The following is a 26115-nucleotide window of genomic DNA, read 5'->3' on the forward strand; positions in this document are numbered from 1 at the left end:
GATGTTGGGAGGACTACTGGAGGCTTGTCTTCATCTCAGTGCACTTCACTGTCACAAACAATGGATCTCTAATTTCATGAGATGACCATTTTGTACACTGAAGCCTATGTGAAGAGGAAAATAATGTGACTTTTTTCAATATAGTCCACAAGTTGGCAAAAGCAGAGATGTTGAATGTGGTTTTTTGGCCAGGCTGAGACCATTTTGATCTCAGTTACATAAATATAGTCTTCTTTTCATAGTAATTTGATGACAGGACAGTAAGACAAGATGGCCCAGTCAGACTATACCCAAAAATTCACCTGATGAAGAAACAGACTGAAAGAGCTGAACTTAGTTGTCTGTGGTGAGAAACATATTAGTGAAGTATTCCTCCATACAGATCTCATATGCCAATGGGACAGCATGCTTTCTAAATTATCAGATGGCCCTTGTGTTCTCAGACATAAAAAAATTATTCTCATTCTACTGCCTTAGTGTTTCACTGTACCTTTAAATCAGAGAGTCCAATTCTTTTTTGTGGTGGTAAACAGAGTTTTTGTTCATTTCCTTTCTTTGTGTCGAAGTGTACTTTGTGCTTAGGGCAATCTGAAATAAAAATGTACTCTTTTTAGATGACTCAACTTAAAATCTTAACAACTCTTTCTGTTTTTCAAAGCAGCTACTTGTTTGTAATTATGTCATCCTGGTGTCTTGGTTTATTAAAAATGGTTTCTTCTCCTCACACAAACAAGAAAAAAATAAAGCAGAGGGGAAAATGCAAAAAAAAATAAGCTGAACCAAAAAAAAAAAAAAAAAAAAAAAAAAAAGAAGAACCACGAAGAATACTCTCATCCAAGCACAATTACATTTTATCTGGGACAATAACAACTAAAAAATTACTGGAGAAATTTAGCTTGCATGATAATGTTCCTTTAGGCTTACTTTCTTCTGTCTGTACTCTTTATCTTTTAATGTTATGTGATTTTAGCTTTTAGTATATGGTGCACTTTTTTCTTACTTTTAATGGGTAGGCAGTAAGAACGAAGGGTTGGAAATGGGCCTCATACACAACAAAAGCACTCTCTCTTGAAAAAAACCCTGTGACTGTTGTTTTATTCCATTGCTTTTCCAAAACAAAGCCTAAAAATGTATGTCCCATGATCAGTCATTTCAGCTTTTGCATTACTTGGGTTTGGTATTATACATAAAACATTCACTGGTACATTAGTGGAGAACATTTCTTGCTATTCTGATGTGGTCTTCCCTCTCCCCAACACAGCCTGTGACTGCCTGCTTTGCTTGCACTGTGTCTTCACAACTTTTCTGTCCTTAAAAGCTCAGAGGGGAGAGGGGTTCCAGCTTCTGAGGTGTTAAGTTTTGGTCTTGATCCTTTAAATGAAATATGGGCTTTTAGATAAAACATACGTATTTCTAACAACAGCTTTTTTCCTTTCTTTTTTCTTTTTTTTTTTTTTTCCCTCCAACTTTAGGCTTACATTAACCTTATCCTGTCCCATGGACTTGAAGAATTTTCCTATGGATGTGCAGACATGTACAATGCAGCTAGAGAGCTGTGAGTGTTAAATTGCTTTATCTGCTGAAGAACAAGACTTTACTGTTACCTTTGGTGGTTAGATAGTACCTACGTTGTAGTATTTGTATGGTGAGACTTGATACTCATATTTTCTAAGCAGAAAGAGTGCTTGAACTGTCCATCACCATAACATGTGAGTCCCCTGTCTCTGTGCTGTTTCTGCTCCCTTTCTTGCTCACAGAGCCCATCAACTCACCCATCAGGGCTGATTCACTTGCAGGGATAACCACGGTGATGCTGTGCGGGAGAAACACAAAAAGTAAGAGGAATTAGTACAGAGCCAGGTATTAACTATGTCTGACCAAGACATATTATGCTCTTTTGAAAAACAGAAGCAACATACTTGATGAAGCAGAGGTCCTTGTGTTGGTAAACTAAAAATAGCCAAGTCATGGGCTTGGGTACCAGCAGACTGCCATACCGGACCAGCAGGTACCATAGCTGCCAGCACACATGGCAGAGTTTTCACCTGTACTGGGTAACAATCAGGCAGAATCAGGAGTGGCTCAGATAATGGCATGTGCAAACAATCACTCCCAGCAGTCAGCAGGTACCAAGCCACATCACCTTGGGTTTTTTTGCAGGGAGAGGAGAAGGGGTTTAGCTCTATAGGTATGAGCTGCTGGCCACCACCTGCCTTTGGGGTCAGAGGGTGGCCACAGCATGTTAAATTTATCCATAAAGATATAGCCACTGACTTCACTGAGTCAGAGCCTCTCTCTGTCCTCTCCGCACCTCTCAGTGGCAGTTTCACAGGTTACAAAACCTTCCGTTTTCTTTTTGGTAAGGGTCCAAAATTCTGCAGTCCAAATATTCTTGTTATATTGGTGTCCACCAACTCTATCATAAAGAACGACGAAAACAAAGCAAAATCCAAGCTGATACACAGGCACAGAGAAAAGCCATTTTAGTTGTAAACAGTACCTTCAACAGGCCAGCAAAATTATTTTTAGTGGCAAACCAGTGCAGAACTTCAGAGCATCACTTGGAACTTGTTTTTTTGATAGAGTGATAGTGCAGTAATCGTAACTAACAGCAGAGTTGTTAATTAGACAGCTTTGAAATTGCACTGAGATAACATGTATTGCAATAAGACATGCTTCTCAGACATAATAGTATTAGCTTTTAATGTTTTCCAGTTCGTAACCACCTAATGAAATCTGATTTCTTTATTGTAGTTGGCTACACTATGAATGATCTGATATTTGAGTGGCTAAGTGATGGACCTGTGCAAGTTGCAGAGGGTTTAACCTTGCCACAGTTTATTTTGAAAGAAGATAAAGAACTTGGTTATTGCACAAAGCATTACAACACTGGTGAGCATTATTCTGTTGTGGGTTTTTTTCTGCTTATTGCTCTAATGGTATCTATTGTCAATCTGTAAATGGGCAAAAAGAACAAAATATTAAAATTTGATTCAGTGACACTTATTCTTAAATATGAAAATATAAAATTTTCTCCCTTTTATTTGTGTTTGCTTGAAAGATCTTGCTTCCAAATTTCCTTTAATTTCATTAAAGATATTCTAATACATGCATTCTAATATCCTTAAAACCATTAGAAATTTAAAACCTTTGAAAAATTGATTTAAAAATCTGGTTCTTTTAATTTCCTTAAAAGGACACTTTTTTAAAAAAACAATTTTATAAAAATATTGATTCTGCAATTTTAAAGTAGTGATTTTTCTGTACTTGATGAGGACAAAATATGAAAATACAAGAAGCTTTTATGTGTGATCTAATGTATGAAGTGCAGTACTTGACAAGACACTGCTTTCATTGATGATCTGAATAGTGTACAGACATGAAATGTTGGAAAATTGAATGTCAATACTGCAATCATTTTCCTATATTTGCTATTTTGAAGTTTCAAATACTGTGTTTTCTGTCTTTAGATTTGCAGAAAGAATTGTTAAAATTTGGATTTATCTGCTTGGAGTTTACTTAATAGGGACAGCATTTAGAGAACGGTTTGCTGGGTACTTGCTGGGATTAGGTATAATCCTTCATCTAAAATAGCTTTTTCATCATTGCAGTGTAAGAGCCAATCTGGATGCATCAGATACATTTGTTTCACCCTGTGAACTAAAACAGCGTGAGAGATTTTGCCTCTGCCAAAAAAAAAAAAAAAAAAAAAAAAATCACATTCATTTCTTATTAAAAGAAAATTACAAAGACAGCATCTCATTTTGGGGCCCAAAGTGCTCAGTAAGGAAAACTTTGTGATTCCACAATCCATGATCAGTGGAAAGGGAAACTACTGTAACTTCTCATCCTTTCTCACACTCAAAGGGGAAATAAAGAGTAAATTCCAATAGATAGAAAGAATATCTGCAGATTTGCGATCTGCAGATACCAAGTTTGAATCTTTTCCAGCACAAAACTCAAACTCTGAATAGCTGAGTTCATTTGTTTTTCTAATTACCATTTTGCAGGGTTAAACACTGAAAGTAGGAGAGGAGGGAGAGCATGAGCAATAGCTTCCTTGTGTACCCACAAAGGATAAAAAGGCCAATGAGTAGTTCCCATTACATGTAGTTAAACAAAATGAATGTGTAACTATCAAAATACATTAAAACACACACACGTGTCTAACTTATGTTTAGCAAAGAAGATTAAAATGTGCAAAAAGCATTTATGACAGTAATTTCGTGTTCTAGGAAAGTTTACATGCATTGAAGTCAAGTTTCATTTGGAGCGTCAGATGGGATACTATTTAATCCAGATGTACATTCCTAGCCTGCTGATTGTCATTTTGTCCTGGGTTTCTTTCTGGATCAACATGGATGCTGCTCCAGCTAGAGTTGCACTGGGCATCACTACAGTTTTGACAATGACCACGCAAAGTTCAGGATCGAGAGCTTCCCTCCCAAAAGTAAGGAAATCATTTTGCACCACCTTTTTATTATTAAAAAGAATGCTTGTACTAATTTTGAAGTGTCTGAAAGACCTGTGTAAATATGCATACAATAATACAAGGAAAAGTGTGGTGTGGTGTTAAACTGTTGCTATACCCTTGTGTTTAGGTTCAAAGATATGAACTTTTAACAAGTTTTTACTAGGTTTGATGCTTAGTTTTCATCATTTAGAAACCAGATTTTTCTGAAGTATTCAGGGACCTGCCTGGATTTCTGAAAGCATTTTCATGAAAATTGGACATTCTGTCTGACTGAGGAATATATGAACTCTCCCTGGTCTCTTTTTGACAGCTTCACCCTCAAATATCTTGATGTTTCTAGATATGGTACTTAGTTTCATGGGTATACATATGTACATAAATATAAATATTTATATATATGAAATGTGTATATATAAAATGTATACACCTAGAGATTTCTCTGAAAAATCTTTGAGGTATTGCTGATGCCTTTGCTTCATGGCAGAATTAGTCAATGTTCTCAGCCCAGTGCCATCTTCAGACTCTTTCCTGCCTATGCACAAAAGCTTCCTCTCACTCGAATTTTGTAGTCTCTTTAATCCAGGCCACATGCTGTAGGTGGTCTGACAGATTACAGACTAGATTCTTTGTTTAGTCATGCTGACAGCTCTTCTCAGCATGGGCACAGGCTGAATGCTTCTGCTGATAGCATTCCCAGCAGAGTTTCATGTGCATGCTCAGGCTTTGTACAATTTGCTAAGAGAGCTCAAAGGTAGATCAGTTTACAATAGTCTAAGGAATCAGGAGATATATTCCCTGAAGAGTCCTCTTTACAGCAGTCCAGCATCACAGGGACCAGGATCATAAAACCACTCTAGCAGCAATGAAAACACAAATTTTGACTGTTTGTACAGGTCATAATACATTCAAAAATGGGAAAACATCACTTTAAAATCTGGTGTCTACAAATAGTTGGTGCAGCCTTCACTTGTTCACTAGGAAATATGTATAATTTTCCACAGAAACTGTAAGCCTTCCATATATTAACTCAGAATTTCAAATGGGTAATTCCTTAAACATTTGTTCAGACAATCAAGTCAATATTACCAAGTGAACATTCTGAAAAGAAAGTCAACAAAGAGACAGTCTTGGCAAAAAACATATATTCTCTATAGATAGCAAGTTTGGAGTCACAGAATACTGTGCCTAGATTGTGCAACACGATTTCATGCTGATATATTCCAAGATTCTTCCAATTTAACTGGCTCAGGATCTAGACATGGTACAAGCACTATAGTGGAGGCAACTGGGCAAATATTCCCTGCCAAGAAGCTCTGCAGTGTTAGCACACCCCAAAATGCTAATGCTCTAGGAAGGCTTTTTCATCATAAGCCTTTGATCCTGAAATGTTTCTACCTTTTATATTCTGCCTTGTTTGAGTAGAGAGATATTTGCTGGATAATTTTATGGGCTTCTGCTGAGTGGAAGAAATGAGAAGATCCAAAATATGTTGACTGTGACTGTTTGATTATCAGAGGAGTTCTTCTCCAGCCTCAGGATTAAATAAATTTATCTCAGCAGCTGTTGGAGTAAGGTGATGCTCTAGCTCTACTCCATCCTCTTCTAGTGTTTTCTGATGTATTCCTTTCTCAGAAGACAGGCACTAAGAAAAAGAACCTCACCACAGAGCCCAGCACACTTATTTCAATCAGGCTACACCCAATAGTTGCAATTTCACTGTGTAATTCAGCTGAGCTGTACTTTACAGCTTTGATCTCTCTATAAGTGAGTTAATCCTTGTCAGGGCTTTTGAAGGTGTGCTGGTGACCCCTAAGTGAATGCTAGAATACTTGCCAGCTGACTTCCACCTTGGATGATTCAAATACCCAAAGAAACATGGAATTGCCCCAAACCAAGTGCTTCAAACCAGGCTTTGTGTGTGTATGTAGCTGTATAAGCATGTATAGCCATGTAGGTCTTTTATCACCACCATCTGACTCCTTACATAAAGAAGAAGCAAGCTTTTCTTGCTGTTGCAGACACCTAGCTATTTTAGACCTTGTCTGTAACTTACTACCAAAATTGTACTTCTTAATAAAATCTGCCCAGCTGAAATGCATTTAGAAATAAAAATATGGAAATAATCGAATCAAATAAATGTCAAATCCAAAGTCTTAAAGTGGCTTCTTAAAAGTAATGTTTTTCTAAGTCCTGCCTAAATATTGCCAAGCCACAGGAAGTTAGGCTGTCAATAAAGCACCCATTTAAAAGTTGCTTCAAGCATGAATATCTAACAGAATAAGACATGACAGGAGGGTTATTTTTGCAAGAGCACTGAAAAAATAGATGCAACTTTGCTTTAAGAAACCAGCCTAGATTTGAGCACAAGAGATATTTTTTGCCTCATCCTTCTTTGTGTCATATTCTTATTAACACCTATTTATAAAACTTAACTTTACCTTTATTTTACCCAATGTCTCATGCCAAGAGTTTATTCTCATTGTTCTCTATTTTAGTAGATCTTTACCACAACAAAGCATTAAAACTCTCCAGTTTTAAAGGGAATAAATCTTCTACCTAAACAAGGCAATGAAGAATTGTAATGAGGACATTGCTGGTTAGGTTTTTTCATCAGTTTCCAAGTTACTATCTTAATGATGAAAATGGTACAGTTTAGAAGTAATTATCTAAATATTATTCTCAACACTAGTATAGGATTACATGGTATAGTTATATTTACTTAAAACTACTGTTTTCCATATTCATGAATAATATCCATTTCGATACACAGATTTCATAATGGAAGGTCATGGCAACATAGGGATTAGGCAGTCAGTTGCTGAAAATGGAAAATAAGATTGAAATTGATGAAAAATGAAGAAAGAAAAGGAAAGGAAATGAAAGAATGAAGTTAATTCCAGGTGAGGCTCATGTTTGCTGCACATAAGAGAAACTGCTAGAAAGCCTCTTCCAAGTCAAATATAAATATAAATCTCTGCGAAATTTTGTAGCATTTCAGTGGAATTATTACCCTCGTAGTATTTTGAAACTCTGGCTAAAAATATGGGTCAAATTCCAATATCAACAACACCGTAATAAATAGATCAATGTTTTTTTTTCATTAGTCTTCTACAATATTGATTTCTTTGTCACAAAAGGTATGAATACACCATGAGACAGTTTGCATCCCAACAAAGGCATTGTTGTAGGAAGGGACACCTACAGTGCCTGTTTCAGAAAGCAGAACTCTTCTCTTTCTCTTCAGTTTTAGCATATGCAGAGCAATACTGCATCTTGCTCCCTTCATGGACACAAAATAAGTTTCTGTATAGGGAGTGTCTGCAAACACTATTGACCAGAGGTGGGAACCTCTTTTATAGTGATGAAATTATTTTTTATTTCTTACAGGAGATTAGTGGAAGGGCCTTGTGACAAGAGTTACTCTTTCTGAGTGTGTTAGGGGTGGGTAAGGAACTCCATCAGAAAGCTGGGTTTGAATACCCTCTCTTCAGTTTGGCAAATCCATCACTGGGATGCCCAGGAAGGGTGATCCAAATAGCAGGCTTCCTATGATCAGCTCCCCTTCCCACATGTTCATACCTATAAGTCTTAACCACCTCTGAAGGTCTGGACACAGATTCCTCTGATGATGCAATCATTTTTCAATTAGAAACTTTGGCTAGAAAAACATTCTTGCACCCAGCTACACCAGTAGCTGACAGATCTTGTTGATCTGTCAGCTGATAAGAAATCTTGGTGGCCAGCTTGTGTGATCAGAGTGACCATATATCCACAATGAAACCCTCAGGAACCCCCTAAAATTCCCTAAAAGGAATCTGATATAATATATTCTACATCCACGCAACACTGGTTAGATCCAACACCTGAAAGTATCATTCCCACAGAACAAACCCAGCACTATATTTTCAGTAAAATATGGACCAAGGAACATCTGGGTGTCATCAGGACAAGGAGACCTAGAATACGCCTCTATATGTTTTATTGTCCTAGATGTGTATAGGCTGGGGGGAGTAAAAGAGGGAATATCACGGTACAATAGTGCAGAGTTATTGAGAAATGTTAGAAAAAAAATCTTTTCTTCAGAACATGTAGAACACAGTTTATTTATTACTGAATGGTGGTTCTTTTGCTATACTATTTGTTTTTAAACAGATGCCTTTTGTTGACTCAACAGAATCAAAAGTTTTAAAGCATTTTCAGAACTGCCATTGGAAAGAATAATGAGTTCTCTGCTGTGCTAACAACTGGATATTTTACAGACTGGTTTCTTCTTAAAACACTTATAAACCAAACCTTAGCGACAACAGTCCACGGAAGTTAATTATTTTTAATTCCCTAAACCAAAACATTAGTGGATACTTTAAGTCAAGTAAGTGATAGCAATTGTATTTTACGCAGCTGCATAGCATTCATATTTTGTCTTTTTAATGCTCAGTGCTTAATGAATGCATGTTACTTCCCCAGGGAGCAATCTGTGCAGAAAAGAAGGCTCATTCAAAGCTCTCTGAAACCACTGGGAGTCCTTCTATTCACTTCATTTTGCTTTGGAACACTAAATGCATTATGAAATGCAATAAAAGCATTATATTCTAATAGGTGCAGAGATTTGCAAAACCAAAGTCAATGAAGTCTATCCCCTTTGGCAGTAAATGACTGTTTTTATGTGTTACCCACTAGGCCCAGCATTTTGGGAGATTTTCAAGTTTCCTAGGCTTATGGCAGATCAGTCTGATAAAGTAATTTCTAATGTTTTGAATACCAGAAGTTAACAAGTAGGAAGCTTCAAGAATACAGTACATTTTTTTTTAATTAAGGTTAAAATAAAGCAACAATAGATTTTTTTTTTTAAGGAAGAAATGAGGAGAAATGACAATAAAGAAAAAATAATAGAATCATCTAAACAACAAATACATAAAAATAACCAAGAAAAATTAATATAATTTTGTAGATTTTACTATTTTGCATTCATTTGTTTTCATAGAAAGCAAAGCATCTAAGCTCATAGCTTACTCTTTCATAAAACAAAGCACAATTATGACAGTTTGGTGCAGCATTATGGTAATAAAACAATAATAAAGTAAGTTGGAATGGAACAGTTTATAATAAATCACTTCCACTCTAGTCTCAAGATCTAAAGAGAGAATATAGGAGTAATTCACTGATCATGATTATCACTTAAAAGGGTATTTGAGCACCAAATAGACTGCTTAAATAATTAGATTCACCCTATTTCTATTAGATGTTTACAAATTCCTGCTGGATACTTGATGGTCCTAAAGCATTATTCTAATGCTTGAGATGCCTACTATATGTCACATATTTATGTATTGTGATAGGAAAACTGCCAACAGATCTCCACTTTAAACAAATTTGTCAAGGGGTGTTGAGTGGATTTAAAAATAAACAGTGTAGTGTTTGTCATTTTTCTTGACCATAATAAAAATGGGCATGCTGTCCAAACCCTTGGGAAGTCAGGCTGTGCTGTCAGGTAATCATGAGGATCTAATCTTCAATCATGTGCCTACACAGAAATATTTTAGCACTCACTTGTTTTGCTCATTTCCGATGTTCTTATATAAATTTTGCTTCCCCCCCATTATATTTTTAATATATATAATATATATTCCTTCTTTTACTTCTATTAAGAGAATCTTTTTTAAAGCTTGGAAAACCTAAATAGAACTAAATCTCATATTCAGACAGTGTTTCAATATCCTTTGTTATATTCCACACGGTACTTGATTCTGCATACAGGGATTTGTTCTATATTACATAACAAAGGGAATCACATGGACTGGACCTCATTTAAAAACATTTCTAAAATAAAATAGGGGTCGTAAGTAAGTGATCAGGTGTTTAATTCGCATCACTTATCGAAGCAATTATTTCATTACAAACTGATTGAGACCAAATAGAGTTCAGTGTGCAAAATAAGCAGCCCTGCAAAATGCTATAAAATAAACTAATGCCAAGTTGCTTATAAACACCTGCATATAACTTACACTTTAAAAAATGTGTTTTGTGTTTCACCTCTACAGCTTTTTTTGTATTCCATTTCTTTATTCTTACTTTTTCCACCTTCAGCTTTCTCATGAATGGCTTCAAGGCAAGATACTGAGGTGTTTGTGCTTGAGGGCAAGAGAGTGTTTTAACTGCACTGGAAAATGTCAACATATACCAGATGATACATGATGTAGAGATAACTTTCTAGGCACTTCCAGTATCAATAATGCTGTGGCCATGTTAATACCAGCCTGATAATGCATATTTAGTCCTAATGAAAATACTGTGTGGTGCCTAGAAACTCCTCTGCTTCTTCCACCTGTATCAGCTGGTCTTGTAAAAAATACTTTCCTTTCTTGCAAATGATGCTCCTTTGAGATATGGGTAGATACTTACAGAGCTAGCCTATGTAGTTACAGCTTCACTGGGAGAGGTATCTCAGTTAAAGCTGAATGGACTTTGGCATTTATATATGCTGTGATCATGCATCCACTACAGAAAGAAGTTTTTTTTTTCCATTCCTCAACCATTTCCAGTTCTGTAAAACTGAAAATTTGGGTCTGCTGCATGAGGAAGAAGACAAAAAACAGCAGGATCTATGCTTCTTGTGAGAAGAATAGGAGGAAGAAGAATGTAGATGGTAGCAGAACACCTAAATCTGTTGCTAGATATTGCCACATGCTTCCGTTTAGTTTAGCCACAGAGATAAGGTGTCATGGTCAATCTTTGGTATTAAAGTGCTTATGTAGTGAAATTCTTGCTATCCTTCATTCTGTGCAAAGCTGACTGCTGAGATACTGACTGGATAAAGACTAATAAATTTGGCTCTATCGCAGGTTTCATTCTGTTACACTAAAAAAAAAAAAAAAAAAGCCCACACTGAGTAAAGCAGTCACTTTTTCCACTTGTACCCACCTAAACTTTAAAGTTCACTTTGCTGTATAGTGAAGACAGTGGTATTTACTGTACTACAAAAGCAGTAGCTGCTGCCATGCATGACAGCTAAAAATACACTCTAAGATGTGTCTGAATACCTCTGGGATGCAGTTTGAGTACTCCTGGCACTTCCTCAGCAGGTTTTATAATGCAGTCATTTGGGAGGGCTGGCATTCACTGGAGCCTATTTCAAACATCAGAGAAAAGCTGAAGTTATTGTGCACACCAGCTTGCTGGTTGTTTCATAACCCTAGCACGGTACTGGGGCTCTCCAGCATCCTTGTCATACCCTCCAGGACCTTCTGCTGGCTTTTAGCAGCTCTCTGAGGAATGCTCTGTGTGGCTCTTCCACACACACAAGCACTGCAAACCAGCTCTGAAGCAACCATGTAGGCTGCTGTGGCTCATTCACTGCAAATAATTGCAAGCCTTGACTCTATTAGATCATCTAGGAGTATTACTTATGAATATCTTATGTTAATATTTCATTGGAAATAATGTTGATGGGACCCCCTGGGCTCTGGGAAAACCATTTTCCTTTACAGTGTACCTTAAGGTTACTGCCTTCCAGTCTGAATATCCGTGCACACTGCACATGGCTGTCAAGGCAGCTGGGCCACTGACATCTTAATCCTCCCAAGCTGTCTTTGAGTTATAGTGCAACCATATGAAATAAGCTGTTCAAATGCCAGCTTGCTTTTTTTTTTTTTCCTTTGGGAAATATTTATTTAGAAAAAAGAATTGTTGATATTGATGCCTAGGTACTAATAATTTCCTCTCCTCTATCTTCTTCTCCTCCTCCCCCCCCAGGAGGATGGAGAGAGGTAATTTGCTTTTCTTCATGCGTGTATCAAAAAACTCCTGCAAAATTACACAGTGTCATTTTTCATAAATATGATATCTGTGATATGACATAACTATGACTTTAATTTGCTGGTAGTGGGACACACTGACCTTTTTTTTTTAGTAACATCAGCTTTGGAAAGAAATCAATTCTAAACCAGGCAATGGCAATATAAAATACCAATTGTTTTTAAGGCATGGAAGTATAGCCATGAACTCTAGAATGGATCATTATTCACAGATCCTTAGTGGTAAGGCTTAAAATTCTGACGAAGTAACCTCCTTTCCTCTTTATTTCTTCTTCCTATAAGTTAATTGAGTAGTTAATTGAGATATCCTGCCTCAAAGAGAAGGGAGCATGGGAGCAAAGAGCTTTGATCCAGTTTATATCTGGTGTTAGATCTCCTTGCCTGTGAGAAATGGAAGTAGTGTGTTGTCTTTCCTTATTTTACCAAAGTTTTAGGCTCTGAAGGATTGAACCTGAACTCTCAGCATGTCTGGAGGGAAACTTAAGTGACTAAATCACAGCAGAAAACACAAGGAACAAAAAAGGGAGAAGACATAGCAACGTGTATAGAAAAGAGTACAGGTTATGTTTGTTAGAAGTAATCATCAGTAATGGCACTATTATGAGAACATATCAGTACCTGCTACATGAAGGAGAAACTATTCCTATTAGAAGACAGTCTGCTGAGAAACTAAATTAGTTTGAAGTGTTTCAGCGGTAAATATTATTGCATTTTTTGTCACTTTTCTGCAGAAGAGCATTTTCCTTTGCGTGCACAATGACAATCAAAACACTGTATAGATAGATCTATACTAAAATGTGACGGAACAGCACTACTTTGTAAGGCAAGATCAATATAAAAACACCTTCTAATTTTCAGGGGAGACAGGTAGATGGTCACAGACAGCAATGAGAACACCACCTTCATGGACTCCCCTAATCTATGCTTGAGTGTTATCTGCTAGTCAAAAACTGACTTAAAAAACAGTTTAATTTTGCATGGAGCTGACAAAGAAAAACTGAAAAGTGAAGCAGATTATAATAAAAACTCTTAGACAGCATGTTCTGGGTTTTTGGTTTTGTTGGGTTTTTTTGTTGGTTTTTTTTTTTTTAAATTTAAACAATGAAACTACTTGCTTGCCTTTTTAAGGAAGCCATGGTTGTCTGACAGGATCTATTTTATGAGCCTGTTGGCTGCATTTTGCTGTCTCCTGAAACTTTTAGCAGAAACAGAAACTGCTTAGAATAAAAGCAACATCCTGTCACTGGGAATGACTTGAACTAGAGCAATAAGATGGTCAGGCTTTATGGCTGCTGTTACTGTTACCAGGGCTCCCCAAAGTCAAAGGTAACAAGGTTACGCTACAAAGATGACAGAAAAGGACAACTCAGTTATGAATATATCTATCCCTGGGTATAAAAAAAATAAAATTAAAAGAACCTTGGGTTTCTGTAATTCAAAGTGGCTAAAATACTACTCCAAGAAGCAATGCAGTCTTTTTTTATATCTTGTTTTCTCTGCCTGTACCATCTAGTGTGTAGGAAGAATAATACATAATTATTCTGTTAATTGGCTAATTATAGCTCCTAAGGTGGTTCATTTGTCAGCTTTTCATAATGGTTTACTGTTGATTTACACTGGGTAGTGTGTTTTTCATGGAATCATATAATCTTTTTGGAACAATTGTAACTACTTGGAAAAGACCTTCAAGATCATCACGTCCCTCTGTTAACCCAGCACTGCCATGCCCACCACTAAACCATGGCCCTAAGCACCACATCTACAGGTCTGCTAAATGCCTCCAGCAAAGGTGACTCCACCACTGCCCTGAGCAGTCTATTCCAGTGCTTGACCACTTTTTCATGAAAAATTTTTTCCTAATATCCCATCTAAACCTCTCCTGGCAAAGTTTGGAGCCATCTGCTTTTGTCCTATCCCTTGGTTCTTGGGAGAAGAGACCAAACCCCACCTGTCTACCGCTTCCTTTCAGGTAGTTGTAATAAAGTCTCCCCTCTGCCCCCTTATACTCCAGATTGAACCACTCCAGTTCCCTCAGATATGCTTCTCCTAAGACTTGTGCTTAGATCCTTCATCATCTTCATTGCCATTCTTTGGACATCCTCCAGCACCTCAATGTCCTTCTTGTAGTGAGGCCCCAAAACTGAACCCAGCTTTAGAAGTGTGGCCTCACCAGAACTGAGTACTGGGGGACAATCACTTCCCCAGTCTTGCTGGCCATGCTATTTCTGATACAAGCCAGGGTGCTATGGGTCACCCAGGCCACCTGGGCACACTGCTGGCTCATGTTCAGCCGTGTCAACCAGCGTTCCCAGGTCCTTTTCCTCTGAGCAGCTTTCCAGCCACTCTTCCTCAAGCCTGTAGAATGCCATGGGGTGGTTGTGAGCCAAGGAAAGGACCAAGCTCTTGGCCTTGTTAAACCTCATACAATTTGCCTTGGTCCGTCGATCCATCCCATCCAGGTCCTTCTGTAGAGCCTCTGGCAGATCAACCCCCCCACCCAACTTGGTGTCATCTGTAAAGTTACTGAGGGTGCTGTTGCTCCCATCCTCCTGGTCATTGATAAAGGTATTAAGCAGAACTGGCCCAAATACTGAGCCCTCCAAAGAGTGTGTACTACACATGCTTCCAGGCAAGACTTGTAGCTTGGCAAATGATTTAATGGTGAATTGTTTAAAGAGGAAGCTCTCTTGGTGAGTGTAGCTATAAGAGTTGATTGGCTTCTTATATTAATGAGGCTTCAGTAAAAGCTTTTGCCAAAATGAAAGGCGTATCTAATTAAAAGTCTGAGTATTGCCTGAATATGGGAGCTGCACTTTATGGCCAGTTCATCTGGCCAGTTTCATTCATGATTTCTATGATTAGACTGACTTCCTCCATATATATTCCCCTCCTCATTGAGGAAAGGGATCCTAAACAGCATCTGTTGACTGCATATGAGTTCATAAGCATCTTACCCAGCTCCTCTGTCTGCCATCTGTGAAACAGGCTTTTAAAATAAATCCCTGTCAATGCTAGCTGTTGTCCTTATAATTTTTTGTTGTTGATTCTTAGTCTTTTGAAATGCTCTTTTGAAAGATAACTGAATCTCACCCTGAAAAGATAATTAAAATGAATTTTCAGTATAATATTTTCATCTAAAAAAGAATTCTGCTATTTTCTTCCAAAATGAAATAAATAGTTCCTCCTAACTCCTCCCAGTCTGTGTAGTGTATATTGTATTAGATCTGTGCTCCATCAATGATATAAGTTTTAGATAGGGTCAGGCATTTTCTCTGAGAAAATGTTTTTTCTAAAAGTATGTCCTTTTGTTGACTCTATGCTAAGGGTGCTTTAGGATGATGTTCTTATTTATTTGAAAAATTTCCAAGCCATTGCTATAGACCTTCAGCCACCATTATCTGACTTACTTTTGAAACTGCCTTGTTACTTGGAACTAAAAAATTAATCAATCTAAAAACATCTGAACATTCTTATGTGAAAATAGGAATTAAAAGGTTTATTTGATTGTTTGATTTAAAAAAAAAAAATATTTATGACTTCTGATTTCATTTTTCATTTACTTTTTTTTAAATTGTAATTTAGAAGACATGTCTGCCATGTCAAAAATCCACAGGGAAGGGAGAATGCACATACCACTCATATCTTAACATTTACTGGGATACTGGAAATCACTTTTCAAGTTTATTTAATATTTTGAGTTGAGAGAAAAATTGCTTTAATTAAAAACTTACTTCAGCCACAAGATCAATCTAGAGCACTAAACCACTTTGAGAATAAGAACAAATTGCCTCATAGTGAGCTCCAGCCATACACTTTGCTATCATATGAAGCTGTGTCATCAGAGCATAATTTAATTACTTGTTTCTATTCTGATGTGCTTAATGACTTCCAGAAAGCAGAGGGGGTTTTGTTGTTGGTTTGGTTGTTTGGTTTTGGTTTGGTTCTGGTTTTTGTTTTATTTTTTTCTTTGTTTTTCTGTTTTTCTTTTTTTTCTTTTTCCCCCAAGTCCAGAAGGAATTACATGCCATTCCAGGATAACAAAGGGTTTTGCATCCAATTGCTGTTACAGTTGTGCTCTATATTTGGCTTAATCATTAAACTGGTCTTAAAAATATGCAGTCTTGTTTTGAAAAGGAAGTTGGGAAGTTTATTTCAGTAACTACCTATGCACACCCTTAGCGGGAAATGGTTTTTAGATTCCCTGGCTTTAACCAGTATTCGTTGCTATGTATTTCTCTTCTGAACTAAAAATGAATTGGATAAATCCTATCACGAAATAGAGCAACCTTTTGATCTCCTTTTTGGTATGCTTCTTTTTTCTTTGACTCATATGTTTTCTTCAGTGTTCAGCCTTTTATATTCTTCAATGTGCCAATACCATTTTTTTTTTTTTTTTAAATATAGCAACCACAACTATGCTGCTGTGGAAACTCTTAATATAGCTTTCATTCTCCTCTCCTTCTATTCTGTCTAGATGCTCAGTAGTCATGTTCACCATTCCCACACAGCTTTGCAGAACCATCGGACCCTTTCAGTACCGCCCCAGGTGTGCGGTACAGACACCCTGCCCACTGATGTGGCCCCCTCCTTCACTCCAGCAGTACTGGGTTCTTTTCTCAAGAATCCAGTATGGAGGTGCCCAGTAATCCTAATTATATGATTCCTGTAATTTTTTATAACTCTACCACTTTGGTAGAATTATAAAATATAATTTTATATACTACACTTTTCCAGGACCTTATGTTTCTAATCATTGATGCTCACTTTACTTTGGCTTTACCTGTCTTTTAAGTATTTCCTTTTTATGTTTTTTTAAAAAGTAATGCCTGTGTCTGCTTCTTTTGTAATGCCATAAATTCCATAAATTTAAAAGCTAAATGTAGCCAGTGTGATGCTTGTGGAATTGCAGTTATTAAACCTTTAACTCCTCTTGCATGGCTGTAACATACATAGTGCTAGCAAGTAAAAAAAAAAAAAAAAAATTTTGTGGCAATTTGTGCTAAATTAGGACAAAGTTACTGCTTTCTCAACACCCAGCTGATCATAAATGGTTAATTCTCAGTGGGAGGAACAGACAGAGAAAGCTATAGCTGAAGATGTACCAGTGTGGATAAGGACAAAAAGGGGGGCTCTGAAAGTTTCTGTGACTTTACCATTCATGTTATATGAGGGGATACTGAGAACTAAAATGAAATAAAAATAAAAAATTAGATTTAACTGAGTAGCAGCTTCCAAGGAGTATCAGGCTGTCTTGTTAAAAATGTCAGTTTATGTCTGTTTAGCCAGGAATCAGTGATAGAGTCAAGGGCAGCTTGGAGAGGCAAGGCATGAGAGCCTTCCAGGTCCCCAGCCAGACAAACAGTTGAGAAGGAAGAGTTGGTAAGAAGTCAAGTCTGTGGAGGATCAAGTAGGAACAATGTGGATTAAGGCAAGATGCACAAGAGAGAAATTTATGAATTTCATTAATTGTGACATGACAGAGTTCCAGTGGCAACCCTGGGCTCAGAGGAAAAAAAGCTCTTCATAAGCAAAGCCAGACAGGCGATCACTTCTACTATCAATTAAAGTGAATGAAGACAGTGTCAAAAATAGTAAAGATTTGAAAATGTAGACTTGGTTTTGGATTTTAGGGACTTTAACAATGTGAAGAGTTATTTTTCCACCCACGTAAGATCAAAAATGCTCAGGAAACAAAATCCTAACTATATCCTTAGTAGCTGCCGACTGAAATCAAATAGTGTTAGACTGAAAATATACATATGTAGCTGCATGTGAAGAAAGGGAATACAGGATTATTTTTCAGCTGTGGTTCTAATAACAGATTGAGAAAAGAGTAAAATAGCCCATAATGGAAATAAATTGTGTCCCATTTGCATTTCTAAAGTTTTCCGGAGAAAGCCAGGGCAATTCCACTTAGACTAATGATGGCTACTTTGTTATACGCATCTGAACTTCACAAGTTTTAAATCACAAAGTAAATATTGGACCTGTAAACTTAGAGTAAGATCCACCTTTCATATATGAATGTTTTTTTAGACTCCTTTTCTAGGCAACAGAGAGAAGGAGACACCTCCACTGCCATGTGCTTCTGACACCCAGACAAGTATGCAAGGCTGGGGAGAAAAGTGGCTTGTTCAAAGTGCTGACAAAGGAAGCCAGGGTGACCAATCTGAAAATCTGAAAGTCTGGAGTGATGTGATGTAAATCCAATCCCAAACATACACTGTCAAATAGTGTAAAATGTGTACCATAATACAGAAATATTCAAAACATTGGACTCTTTTTTTTTCCCCCAGACAAGTGTCTAGATAAGAATCTTCTTACCTACATCTACTATTTGTGTGTGTCAAAATTGTTGGTCCTGAAAATAAATGAATTTTTACTCCTCAATCTTTTTTTTTTTTTATGCACTGCTGACACAGATTAGAGTGAATGAATTGTGAATGAGGTGGTACCCAAAACCTTGTTTCATTACAGTCTGTTACACATCTGCTAATCTTTAAGACAAGCAGGTTACAGGAGATGACTATAAAGCCCTGTGTAGAGCCAGTGGGGCTGCCCACAGGGCAGCAGTCAGCCTCCAGCACCAGTTTTACAGGCAAAGACCTGCCTGGTCACAAGGCCTCAATTTGGAGCTGTAAATTATTAGAAAAGAACATTGCATACATATTAAGTAGAAATAATTGAAACAGTAGATACATAACTTCACAGTGTATTAGAAAAAGTATTTCTCAGCATAAACTGGCATAAGGTTTTATGTATTCTAGGAGGAAATCAGGGGGAAAAAAGGCTTATATTAGTAATTTCTTTGATGGAAGCTGTTCTACATAAAAAATTTTAAGCATTTGAAGATTGGATTGACATTAACTAATCTTATCAGACCCTCCTGTGGATAAAATTGTCATATTGAATATTGACTGGAGCCAATATTAGTTTTCTTACATCATTCTAAGTGATAGATCAGTGGTATTTTTCCACTTATGCATAGGTTTGCCATGTATATATTATATAGCATCTATATAATGCTTCTTACTCTTTGAGAGCTTTGGTTTTCATTTTTTCACATAGTTGATTTTCAGGCCCCTGTGGATGTCATTGCAATTCTGCATATGTGCAGGAAGGAGAAGCAAATGAAAGGCAAAAGCAAGGCACATGCCAGACTCAGGAGGCATTTCCCTGTGCAGAAAACCAATGCTCAGGCCTAACATACACCCTTACTGAGGTCAGCTTTTATTTGGTTTTTATGTAACTGCATACAGAGTTCAGTGAGTGAAAAAGGTTGCAAGTGTGTCTCAGAATCTAATATAACATATTTAATTGAGTCCTTTGCTTTAGTGTGCCCAACAGGCTATGTGGGCAGATTGCAAAAAGTTAGAGAAAATAAAAAGCTGAGCTTTCCTGGAAAAGTCTCAAGTACTGTCAGATTTGTGGATCTCTCATATGTGTGGAGCAAGCACAGACAATGAAACTGAGATCTGCTTTTCAGAGAGAAGGCTAAATCCTTTAAACTGACACAAATTCTCTGGCTAATTTCCCTACTGGAGACCTTGTCTGAGTGCATACATTTTTTGATGGAAGATTTTTTTTTTAAATACATCAACATTTTGTAGATAGGTATCTTCTTTTAGTAGAACATTTAGGCATTTTTTTCTTCAGATGATCCAAAATCAGAATATCCCAGAAAAGCTTGAAGTGTTTCCATGTGTATACACTGTTGCAATTGCTTCAGGAAAGCTGGGAATCCCTTGTGTCATGTTCCCCTTTCTTCTGTGTCCTTCCCTGACATTTCAGATGTTTTACTGCCTCCTATAATGCACTATTGCCTCCTTCCCAAATAACGTATCATAGGACATGCAGTCTGACCTGAAACTAAAAACAATAGAGATCCCAGGGGAACAAAGAGCTAAACCATACCATGGCAAATATGTCATCCTTTCCTTACTGAATTATTTTTGTTTAGGTTGAAATTGGAAAGCTGGCATGTGTCTGCTGATGTGTGTACTCTTGCTAATTTCAGTGACCCGTGAGATGGAAGCTGCAATTAGCTTTTCAACACTGTTCACATAATTGCTTATAGAATTATCGAATAGCTTTTGTTGGAAAAGATATTTAGGATCATCAAGTCCAACTGTTAATCCAGTACTGCCAAATCCACCACCAGACCATGTCCCTAAGCACCACATCTACGCATCTTTTAAATACCTCCAAGGATGGTGACTCCACCACTGCCCTGGGCAGCCTGTTCCAGAGCTTGACAACACTTTCAGTGAAGAAATTTTTCTTAATATCCAATCTAAACTTCTCCTGGCAAAATTTGAGGCTCTCATGTCATCCTATTACTTTTTGCCTGGGAGAAGAGACCCACCTCCACCTTGCTACAGCCTCCTTTCAGGTAGATGTATAGAGTGATAAGGTCTCCCCTCAGCATACTTTTCATCAGGCTGAACAACCCCGGTTCTCTCAGATGCTCCTCATAAGATTTGCTCTCCAAACCCTTCACCAGCTCCATTGCCATTCTCTGGGCATGCTCCAGCACCTCAATATCCTTTTTGTAGTGAGGGCCCAAAACCTGAACACATCTTTAGAAGTGCAGCCTCACCAGTACTGAATACATTATGTGATTTACCTCCTTATGTTGCTGTCTCTTGGTCATTTCTACAATCTAGGACTCTAAAACAACAAGAAGTTTTTCTGACTAAGGAAAACACTTCTGTCAAGCCCAAACAGGCCCATCTTGTGGAAATATTTGCTCTTGGTTTATTCTGATGGATAACCTGCAGAGCAAAAATTTAGATCTAAAAGTGGCAGTGGTCTGTTAACTTCACCTTACTTTTCATAAGCAATTTTCAGATATCATTGTTTATACATAAATTTGGTGACAAACACAGAGCATTTTATAAGCTATGCTTTCAAAAAATGGATTATAGTGCAGGAATTTTGTGACAAGATGTAACCAGAAGTGAAATTTCATTTTTCCTAACAAATAAGCACATGCTTTACCAATTGCAGAGAACATTCCCCTCCTCTGAGAATTTTATCAAGGATATTGTACAGCTTCAACACTTCTGCTTACCACTACATCACAAAAAGCTTTTGACCATTTTGCCATTGCTACCAATGCCCAGTAATAACCAGCAGATAGAGCAATAGATAAGAACAGTGCAATTGGGATTTGAATGTAAGAATGGAACTGGAGGAAAGTAATTATTTTGTATCCTTTTTTCCTTTAACTCTCGTTTCTTGCGCAATGAACTTGGCCAAAAATCTGCAAGTTTTCATACAGAGCCAAAGCTGTACTGGAAAAAATGTACAAAGCCATCTGTCCTTGTACTGTTCATGTCACTTGTAGAAATGAACTTGAAGTGAACATATTCATGCAAATGTTTTCAAACAGCCACACCTCCTCCTCCCCTACTTCTCTTTCCTCCACATAAGCACACTCTATCCAGAGTTGCCAGGATACTGTGAGAAAAGTTGTTTTTACAGGGCTCCCAGCTGTGACCAGGTACAGTGTGATTGCTTTGGAGAGGGTTTCTCTTCATGGGGCTTTTATGCTGCATTGGCAGCCTTGGGAGATACACATCAGAGGTGAGGGATGAAAGGCACCTCTGTGAGTGCTCTGGTGGTGAGGCACATGAATATGTGAGAATACACTGGAGCACTGCTTCTTGATGATCTGCTCCTTCCAGTCTGTCATTCACATTTGTCTCACTTAAACACTACCTGAAGACATAAGCTTCAGCCAAAAAATGAATGACACTTACTCCTATAGGAACAGATCCCTGAAAATTCAGGTGCTTACCTGGCATTTCTGCCTCTTGGAGAAGCATCAAGAAAGGTGCTGATGTCATCTACTCTACCCTCCAGCAGTGCAAACAGGTACAAGTGATGCTTTGGACTCATATCCATGTAGCCAAGTGTCACAGTTTGTCTGTTGAAGAAATGGAGAAATGGGATTTTGACTTTATTGGGAGATTTTCTTTGCACATCTTTGTGGAATTCAAGAGAGTTTCTGGGGTCAGGATGATGTTTTATGAGGCCAGGATAAGTAGCAGACTGAAGCACAAAACTGGGAAATTGAGATCTCTAAGACTGATTAAAACCAAGACCTTATCTTAACTCTAGGGTAAACTAAACCTCAGCTCCACTGACTGAACATAAATGACTCAAATAGATGATCTGAATTATGCCCCAGAGATGTCTGTTCCTCTCCCTTTATTGCAGAAATTACTGATCAGATGTAGAGCTGTAAAGATACTGCAGTTAGATGAAACATCATGCCTATCTGCCACCAGTGTGCAAACTACAGTTTTACTGTCTATTTTACTTTATATCCTTCTCCCTCCACAGTCTTTTATGAAAAATATAGACAGATCACCATTTTTTAAAAAATAGAACAACTCTCCGCACTCCCCAAACATCAAATTCCAAGCATTTCCAAAACAGAATTTGTATTTTCAGACTGTTACACATGAAGGGCTCACATTTCAGGGAGTACACTGGAAAGCAGAAAATCTCAGTTTTAGAAACTTCAGTGGACAAGCAGTTACAAAAGAACTACAGACAAATGCTGTGCAAAGGGGACTAAATTGGTCTAGTTGTGTCAGCTGCAAACTGGAATGGAAAGAAGTTGCACCTCTTCATAATAATGTTTTTATGACTAACACTTGGGTATTGCTTATTTTATATGAACAGGCAAGACAGAACTCATATTTACTTTAAAAAACTAAAAATGGTATTCTTCGTGTAATGGTCCTGAAGATTGTTTTACTCTTGTTTTTTGCTGAGATTACCAGCCTCTCCTCTCATTCTTTTTTCGTGTTGTGTGCTGAAATGCTTTGGCATTGTCCTGCCATCTTCTACAATAAAGCTCTGCATGGTCTGATAGTTTCATGCAGTTACCTGCAATTTATGAACACACACACTGCTTATACAGGAATGACAGTATAGGTACTGACACGAGTTATAAGGACATATTTCAGAGTTTCCTTTCATTTTGTTTGTCATAAGATTTGATCCAGAGCTGGCATCCATGTGGCTAAATTGTTTTATAAGAGTTTTACTTCTTATTTTTCTCTTGCCTGTCTGATTAACTGAAAATAAATTCCCAATGTTTACTAACTAACAGAAAATCCATTTTCTTAGCTGTCCCCAGAGTGCTAGCAATGCTGCTGAGAGTAACCTCAGCTGCACTACCTTAACATCAGCTGACTTGGACACTGTCAAGAGCAGCACTGTATGAGCCAGTGGTAAACTGCATTAAACTCAATTCTTAAGCCAGGCTTGCTTTAGGACCCTCTGAGGTATACATGAACTTTGTGGGCAAATTATGTCAGTGAATCAGGGAGATTATGCCCAGTCAGTGTCCCCTTCTACCCCATCAGTCCTGTGGTGGGATCATGTGGTCTGCATCAAGAGGAGACTTTGTCCCCAGAAAAGCTCAGTGTCCCACAAGGGAAAGACTGATGCATGTTGTCAGGGCCTGAATTCATGCTATCTTTGAATAAGAAGGGGTTGTGCTATGCAAGTACTGGGATGGTACAGCCAGTGCTTTAGATGCACACAGCTTGCACTATACACATAGGAACCTCTAAATTATAGAAGAAAAATTTCACCACTGACTTCCTATGAAAACTGCTTGAGAATGCAGTGTTTTGTGGTGACAGCAAGCAAGCAGACATGGGAAAGATATGTTGGTAAATCAGCTAAAGGTTAATTTCTTCTTTTAGAAAGACATCCTTATACCATGTAGACATATTCTAAACTTCACAGTGGTATACAAGAATCAAATGAGCATCTACGCTTTTCGGCACCGGCCTCACCCTGACCTGATGAGAACCGTGGCTACTGCAGAACCCTTGGAAAGCAGCTTTTGGAGCTAGTATGTCTTGCCAGCCCATTAAGTGCTGTAGGCTTTTCCCCAGAGGGGTAAGGTATGGTCATTTCCTAATGCCAGCAATGCTTCAGTGACACAAAATATTTGGAATGAGCTTCTTGCTCTGCCTAGAGCTAAAGGCAGGAAGCCTCTTCTTGAAATGTGTTTAATTAAAAGTCTATTGTGATATTTGTAGTAGTAGACAAAAGCCTCTCCCTTTCCTTCTCCTCCCTTTTCTCCTTCCCCTGATCTCTCTGCATTGTTTCTATCTCCAGACTAGGCAGAAGCTGGGAGATAAGACACTCACCTGGCACCTATTTTTCTCTGAATAACATCAAACACAACTTTCTACCTGCTGAATACTCACTGTGAATGCTTGGTGCTCAACCTTCACCTATCCTTCCTCACTAATATAAAAATGCACAGTATCCTACTTGGCTGTCAGTCTGAACAACACCACTGCTGACTGTGGGCAAGGCTGGAGACTACTCAGCTGCTGGCAGCTGGCAGATTCTCTCTGTGGTGATGTGCTGACAGAAGTAGGTTGCAGTCCTGCCACGGCTTAGCAATTTTGGGTGGACCAAAAACGAAAGGGCAGAATTATTATCTATTACCTCCTCCCCCCCAGGGGAAGATAAATGGAGAATAAAGACTAGAAACATGAAGTTGGAAATTAAAAGAGTTGGAAACAGATTTACTAGCACACAGGAAAGGCAATAACATAAGGGATAAAGAATAAAAATACAAATATATACAAATATGTATATAACCCAGTCTTGATGCCAGCGGGGATAGGTGCCTGAGGGTCCCTTGCAGCAGGGCCGACTCAGGAGGGAGGTCCATGGCTCTTCCTAGCACCTGATGGATGTGCATTCTGAAGAGCAGGTGGAGAGCTGGGGATATAAAGGAGGGCAGGGGAACAGCACTGTGGGCAGGAATGGGCTCAAGAGAGAAGAGGGGCTGTGGTCTGCATGACCTTGACAGAGTATGGGCAGGGAATGGGAGGGAATAGACGCCCCATGTTCCTCTCCTCTCAGACTCTGAAAGCCCTCCTGCTTTAGTTCCTCGTGTTCAAACTACGGCAAGTCCAAGGCAGTCCGTGTCCATAGCACGTGCAGACAGGTGCCTTTTTGCTTTTCTCTGAGCCTCATTCCTGAGCAGCTTAGGCATACTTCTACTTAAGCTGAAGTTCCTTGCACATCTGGCTTTGCCCAGAAAACAGTAGGACATAGAAAGTCAATACAGGATGTTCCTCAGCCTCAGAAGGTGTGGGAATTGAATGCTGAACCCACTGGGTTCGCCCGAAGATCAAAGTATCATCCAACAAAAGAATGACACTTTCTCCTAGAGTAGCAAATCCCAGAAAATTCACATGTGAACAGCCTTCTTTAGAAAGGTAAGAATTTAAATGCAGAAGTGTGTCAAGTTTTAAAGATGGGTATAAGCTAAATGAATGACAGGTGCTCTCTATTAACCACTCTTCCTTCCCTGAGAGGATTCCAGCCAGGACAGATAGACACTAAACTCACCGTAACGTAGCTTCAACAAAGCCAATGCAAGATCAACTTACTCCTTTATGTTTTGTCCAACTATCTATTTGTGACCCACTTTCCATGTTGTCAATTCATCCTTTTATTGAGACATTTATCACTGATACCATTAGGACCTGAGGGCCTTGGCTTGCCCTGGTTTGAGGAGCCCTGAACTTTATCAGGAAAATGGCTTATCAGCTCTGGATGGGCCTTAGACCCATGTTAGATGCTGCATCACAGAAGGCTACTTGTGAGCTCCAAACCCATTGAAATGACATAACATGGTCACAAGCTGACACACAGTAGGTGACCCAACTCTGCTCTGCTTTCCTCTGGCGAGCCTGCTGTTGCGTGACCCTCCTAAAAAAACAAACACAAAAAAGGGCATTGTTGCTATTACCACATTGTGACATCATAAGGTGA

General features: G+C 38.2%; 1 protein-coding gene across 6 annotated transcripts in view; it reads left to right on the top strand.

The window, feature by feature from the left end:
• The window catches only part of GLRA2 (glycine receptor alpha 2), a 132030-nt gene that overhangs the window by 48026 nt on the left and 57889 nt on the right, over positions 1 to 26115 (top strand). For all 6 annotated transcript variants that reach the window (XM_071748447.1, XM_071748409.1, XM_071748429.1 and 3 more), the window contains exons 5-7: positions 1473 to 1555; positions 2755 to 2892; positions 4236 to 4450. In XM_071748447.1, coding sequence (XP_071604548.1) covers positions 1473 to 1555; positions 2755 to 2892; positions 4236 to 4450 — 436 coding nt within the window. The remainder of the gene's footprint in view (positions 1 to 1472; positions 1556 to 2754; positions 2893 to 4235; positions 4451 to 26115) is intronic.

Source organism: Heliangelus exortis, chromosome 1 (assembly GCF_036169615.1).
Source record: "Heliangelus exortis chromosome 1, bHelExo1.hap1, whole genome shotgun sequence".
Lineage (NCBI taxonomy): Eukaryota > Metazoa > Chordata > Aves > Apodiformes > Trochilidae > Heliangelus > Heliangelus exortis.